This window comes from Carassius auratus, chromosome 18 (assembly GCF_003368295.1).
Source record: "Carassius auratus strain Wakin chromosome 18, ASM336829v1, whole genome shotgun sequence".
Taxonomy (NCBI): Eukaryota; Metazoa; Chordata; class Actinopteri; order Cypriniformes; family Cyprinidae; genus Carassius; species Carassius auratus.
The window spans coordinates 13,829,326-13,835,836 of record NC_039260.1 but is presented as its reverse complement, the minus strand read 5'-3'; the positions used below and the strand labels follow the sequence as shown (position 1 = coordinate 13,835,836).

Sequence of the window (6,511 nt, the reverse complement as noted above, 5' to 3'; positions counted from 1 at the left end):
TATTGTATTGTTGTATCTACATTTTATATTTGATCTAGATTTTTAGGCTTTAATGTTAATGTTATCTGTATGCACCGGGGGTCTAAGAGTAATGCAATTTCGATTCTCTGTATGTATGTACTGTACATGTGGAAGAATTGACAATAAAGCAGACTTGAACTTGAACTTGAGAAGTAAACAACAAAAAAAAATATATATATATATTATTTGTAGAATTAAAAATGTATATATTTTTTACAATTACTCTTTCAATTTGGGGGTCATAATGAACCCAAAGCCAGAGATTTGAAAACAGGAAATGAGGGACAACTGAGGCTTAATCTAATTTAGAAAAGGAAATCATAAAGGGATGGAAAGGTGATTGCCTGATTTCCAGGTATTCCCACTTGGCACCACCTGCTCTTTTAAAGCAACACCCCATAAGTTAACAGGGTGTGAGGCTCAGAAGAGAGCGTGATGCGGTTCTCTCCGATTGTTTCCCTATACTTGCTACTTGACTGTTTATCTTCAGTTTCAGTCCTCAGATTAGGCACATGTCAGCTCCAGAGGCAGTTCAAGCTAAATGGAGTGTACCTGGATGGAGATGTTATAATTGGAGGCCTATTTGAAGTTCACTTTTTCACAGTGTTCCCAGAGCTGAGCTTCAGAAGAGAACCAGAAGAACCATACTGTGAAATGTGAGTCAGATTAACTGCATTACTAAACAGAGAAAGATTAAATATTAATTATAATTAATATCTAATAAATATGGATGTTATGATGTATTTTTCCTCTTTTACCTCAGTTAATTTGTTTGAATGATGTGATGACAGCTGCAATGCCATCTTTACACAATTTGTATTGAAACCAATGTGTGTGTGTGTGTGTGTGTGTGTGTGTGTGTGTGTATATATATATATATATATATATATATATATATATATATAAGCTGTATACACTGTGTATATAACTCATGTAAACGCTTAATGTGTTTGCTACGTTGTATTTATTCATCTCTTTTTATAACACAAATTTATTTATCTATTTTCTTATTTACTTACTTATTTCCTTAGATTTAATATGGAAAGCTTCCAGCATGCACAGACCATGGCTTTTGCAATAAATGAGATCAATAAGAATCCCAATCTGCTGCCCAATATCACTCTTGGTTACCACCTTTATGACAATTGTGTGATGCTAGGAATGGCGTTCCGAGCTGCTATATCCCTTGTTAGTGGGAGAGAAAGGTCATCCTCTAACCTTAATTGTACTGGCCCTCCTCCCGTGATTGGGATTGTAGGGGATCCAAGTTCAACTCCATCCATTGCAATTTCCAGTGTTCTGGGGCTATTTCGAGTACCTATAGTAAGATGGGATAAATAAATAAAAAATACACGATATGCATATTTTTGTTATATATCCTCATATATATCTGTTTGGGTATGACAACATTAAAAAAGAACTAGCATTTTTTATTAGTAGTAGTAGTAGAAGTAGTAGTATTTATTATTTATTTATTTTTATTTTATTAATTTTTTTTGACTGTTGTGTTATTTCTCTTTCTCATGCCCTCTCCCTCTTCCCCAATTAGGTCAGTCACTATGCCACCTGCTCATGTTTAAGTGACAGGAAAAAGTACCCCTCTTTCTTCAGAACAATCCCCAGTGATGCCTTCCAGGTGCGGGCTATGGTTCAGATCTTGAAGCATTTTGGATGGACCTGGGTTGGTCTCCTCTACAGTGATGATGACTATGGTATCTATGCTGCTCAGTCTTTTCATCAGGAAATGCAGATATCTGGGCTTTGTGTTGCTTTTTCTGAAATTCTGCCCTATGATAACAACCCCAGAAACATTCAGCATATAACAGGAGTGATTCAGGCATCCACAGCTAGAGTGGTTGTTGTTTTTTCTCCTTCGTCCCTAGTAATATCTTTGATGGAAGAAGTGGTGTTGCAGAACATGACAGGCAAACAGTGGATTGCAAGTGAATCTTGGGCCACTTCACCTGTGTTTCACACTTCAGATGCTATTGAGTGCATGGTTTGTCCAGTTGAGTTCTGGTCCAGTCCAAATAAGGATCAATGTGTCCCTAAAGAAGTGGAGTTTCTATCCTATGAGGATCCTTTGGGCATCTCTTTGACTACTGCTTCCCTGCTTGGCACCTGTTCCTGTGCTCTTGTGATGGTCATTCTTGTGCATCACCGCAACACTCCCATAGTGCGTGCCAACAATTCAGAGCTCAGCTTCCTGCTGCTTTTGTCACTCAAACTGTGTTTTCTGTGTGTGCTGCTGTTCATTGGCCAGCCACAGTTATGGACATGTCAGTTAAGACATGCTGTGTTTGGCATAAGCTTTGTCCTGTGTATCTCCAGCATCCTAGTCAAGACTATGGTGGTAATAGCTGTGTTCAAGTCTTCTTATCCAGAGGGGAAGGATGCAATAAGATGGTTTGGAGCTGCTCCACAAAGATGTACTGTTCTGGTCCTAACTGCCATACAGGTTGTGATATGTGCAATCTGGCTATCAACTGCTTCTCCAACACCCCATAAAAATAACCTGTATATCCGGTCTATTATAGTCTATGAATGTGCTATTGGCTCAGTGGCTGGTTTTTCTATGCTGCTAGGATACATTGGACTTTTAGCAACAGTAAGCTTCCTCTTAGCCTTCCTGGCAAGAAATCTTCCAGATAATTTTAATGAAGCAAAGTTCATCACTTTTAGCATGTTAATATTCTGTGCTGTGTGGATTGCATTTGTTCCAGCATATGTAAGCTCACCAGGGAAATATGCAGTGGCTGTGGAGATTTTTGCCATTTTAGCTTCAAGTTTTGGTTTACTGGTGGCCATATTTGCCCCGAAGTGTTACATCATCCTTTTACATCCAGAGAGAAACACTAAAAAAGCAATCATGGGAAGACAAACAAAATAAATTGTTTTAAATTTAAAATTGTGAACTTTTATTTAAAACTAAATAAATTTTATTGTTTTGGGTATATTATTTTTATTAACACATTATATTGCCATCCTTACTGAAATGTAATATACTAAAATGTATTTAGATATGTTTACTTCATGCTAAATATACTTTGTACATTTACATATTTGTGTACTTAATAAATAAACACTGCATTTATACATTTAGTCTGCTAAATTCGAACAAATAATATATTTTTTTCTCAATGCACTTTAATTGTGTGTAAGTAGTGCTGAAGTACAATTAAAGATGTACTGAAATATTTATTATTGTGCTAACGCAGAACTATTGCAAGTATACTTCAGGGGTCTGCGTGATTTTGATAAGACATGTTCCTAGATCAACATATTTTGTTGATCTTGGATCAACATTACTTGCCAAAAATACAGACTAAACCAAATCCCTACCCCTAAATCTAATCTTACCCATTATTTTTATAAAATAAGAGGGAAATGATAGCAGATTAACAAAGATGTAGCTGCAACTAACCCTGATTTTAAGCCTAAAACTGACATTTCCTGAAAAGTTATCTCTCAATTCTGATTGGTTGATTGGAAAGTTGTTCCATGGTGACATTCAAACATATTTTAGGCTTCACATGAAGAAATTTGGAATGTGCACAAGTAGTATTACAAATAAAGTTTATTTATGGTTTTTATATCAGTAAGTCTTTTAAACTATACTTAGTATAAAAAATAAATAAATAAATATATGACTTTTTAATAGGGTTGTCATATTGCCCAGACCTAAAACTGCTCAATGTTAAAAGCATCAAGTAAGCACATTAAGCCAACAGTATTACTTCATATAAAGCTGCTTTGAAACCCTGTGTATTGTGAAAAGCAATATACAAATTAATTTGATGATTATATGTTCATATCTATAAAAAAGAAATTAGCAATTTGTATTTAATATTACATATTTATGCTTGTAAAATTTTAACACAAATGTTTGTATTTCGAGGTGAGTCCACTATTTATTAAGACTTTTACCTACATGTACATATACAACTAGAAATATTCCATAATGATTAAATGTAATTTATACTTGATTTAAAGTCCCCCTGTGGTGCATTTTATATCCCTTAAAACTTATCTTTGATCATCAAAATGAAATACTTAAATGTTTTATATATATATATATAATTTTCTCATGCCTTAAAATAGCTTGAACATAACTCAACACCCTTCCCCCATTTACTATATGTGGATCTATGAATATGCAAATTAGTTCCGCCTTCACGCAGTTACACCAGACAGCAGCTCCTGTCCATGGGCCTCATGTATAAAACTTTATGTAGATTTAATCCTAAATGTGTGCATAAACACAAAAGCTAGATTCTGCGTATGTACAAAAGTTTTCAGATTTATAAAGTCATGGGTATGCCAGAACCTGTGCACAATTCCCTTTGTAATACCCAGTCAGTGGAAGATTGTGCTTACATTAATCTCCACACCATCTCCTCCCCAAAATGGCCATTTATTGAGCTTACAATGTCTAGTTTTAATATGCATAACGTCATCTGCATATCATTTCCATGCATTTTCCCATAGACCGTGACACCATGTTTCTGCAGTTGTTTTTGTGTTTTTGTTAGTTTGTCCTGTCTTTAGTTATATTCCTGCAATCAGTTTCACTAGGGATGAATTGCTGGACATTTGGAACCACACCTGTCCCGATATATTACCTTTTTTTTTTTACTATTCTGATGTTTTGCTGGACACTCTTGTCAACGGAGCAGTTCCACTGATCACATGCTTCTGGATGTGGAGATGGGGAAGGAGAGCTGGCGCGCTCGTGAAACGCCATTGACTAGCATCCATCTGGCAAATCTCCGCTCTCTACCCAACAAAACAGACAAACTCAACTCAATGACGCCATTCCAGACAGTGTGCTCCAGCTGCTGGGCTTTCAGCTGTTCAGAGCAGACCGCAACGCAGAATCAACAGGGAAATTGTTCGCCGGCAGGGACATGCTTTTACATCAATGAAAGGTGGACTACAGATGTAAAAGTTTTAAATAAGATGTGCTGTTCTGATCTAGAAACACTCTTCATTAACTGCAAACTGTCCTATTCATTTCACTCGTTCATTCTGGTGAGTGTATACACCCCTCTGCAAGCACGTGTGAGCCTGGCTTTACAGAAACTGGCTGATCAGATCACAGAGACAGAACAACAATACCTGGATTCTGTTCTAATCATTCTCTTGGACTTTAACAAAGCAAATATCTCCTGTGAACTGCCAAAATACAGACATCAAATGTCCCACCAGAGACAGTAATATACTGGATCACTGTTACACCACAATAAAGGATGCATATCACTCTGTTCCACAAGCAGCTTTGGGACACTCTGATCACTGTTTGGTTCATCGTATACTTACCTAGAGGGAGAAACTAAAATCAGCTAAACCTGTATTAACCTGTTAGCCAGCACCCCCCATTATGGGGCTCACAGCTGAAAGTGCCCTACCTAACTTAAAATTGCAACAGTTCCTTACTTCAGTGTTACTACATTTTTATTTGATATAAAATACAAATCAGTCCTGGAGCAATCTAGAAAAGTAATGGGTTGAAAGTCAAATGTCTCATGAGTTTATATTTCAAATCTGAAGAGGATACCAAACCAGACTATGTATAGTCCCAAAAAATATAAAAAATATTTACCAACTGTATTGAAGGGTTCTACAAAACATTTTAGTCATTAAACATACCACTGCATATCTTTTTCAAAAAAATAAAACATTAGACAGAAACTTACATCATATAAATGATTTATTTGACCACTAGAAATATACAATAAGAATAATAAAAAATAATAATAAGCTTTAACTTTGTATGCCACTTACAGAACATCCTGAGATTGCTAGACCGTCCCCTTGGAATTATAAGGTTCTGTCAGACATTTTTGTCAAAATTGAGTTATTCACATATTCTTATTCTGTGACAACTTATTTACATTATGTGATGGTTTTTCTGAAGTTGTGTACATTTTGGGACTTTTTATTGAAAAAACAAAAAGGTTCTATCTACAAAGTCGAACTCACCCTATAAGGTTCTATCTGCGTGAGCCAATCAGCATTTCAAATTCACAGAAGAGGACCAATCAGGATCAACTTTATATGTCATGTCGGCGGGTTTAGATCGCATTGTGAGGATTATGGCATGCACCGTTAAGTTTTTAAGAAACCTTAAGATCGAGAATTTTATTGGCGATCTTGTCAAGGACCGCAGCCCAAATTCCAGGCAAGTTCACTCTTTATTTTTTTATATTTTAGGTCTTGCTGAGAAGATTGTTTTCATAGTTAGACACCACACTAGCCAGTAGCGCTAGCTTTATAGTTTCTGATATTAAGAGGCAAGCACTAAGATAAAAAAATAAAAATTAAATACAGAGAAAACTAACGAACCTATCCTACTCAAAATAGTGCATTTACAGAAAGTTATGCTCTTTATGTGAACATGTGAAAGATCGTTAAAGCAGTTACCTCAGTATTAAAACGATTTAAGAATGATTGTAGACTGTAGCTACTCAATCAATGGTATACCATGCTA

General features: G+C 35.8%; 1 protein-coding gene across 1 annotated transcript; it reads left to right on the top strand.

Annotated features, from left to right (window-relative positions):
• Positions 1-1,059: 1,059 nt before the first annotated feature.
• On the top strand, positions 1,060-2,911 carry LOC113118805 (extracellular calcium-sensing receptor-like). Its single transcript, XM_026288215.1, has 2 exons — positions 1,060-1,344; positions 1,571-2,911. Exons 1-2 carry the CDS (start codon positions 1,060-1,062, stop codon positions 2,909-2,911), a joined length of 1,626 nt encoding a protein of 541 aa, XP_026144000.1.
• The last annotated feature ends 3,600 nt before the right edge of the window (positions 2,912-6,511 follow it).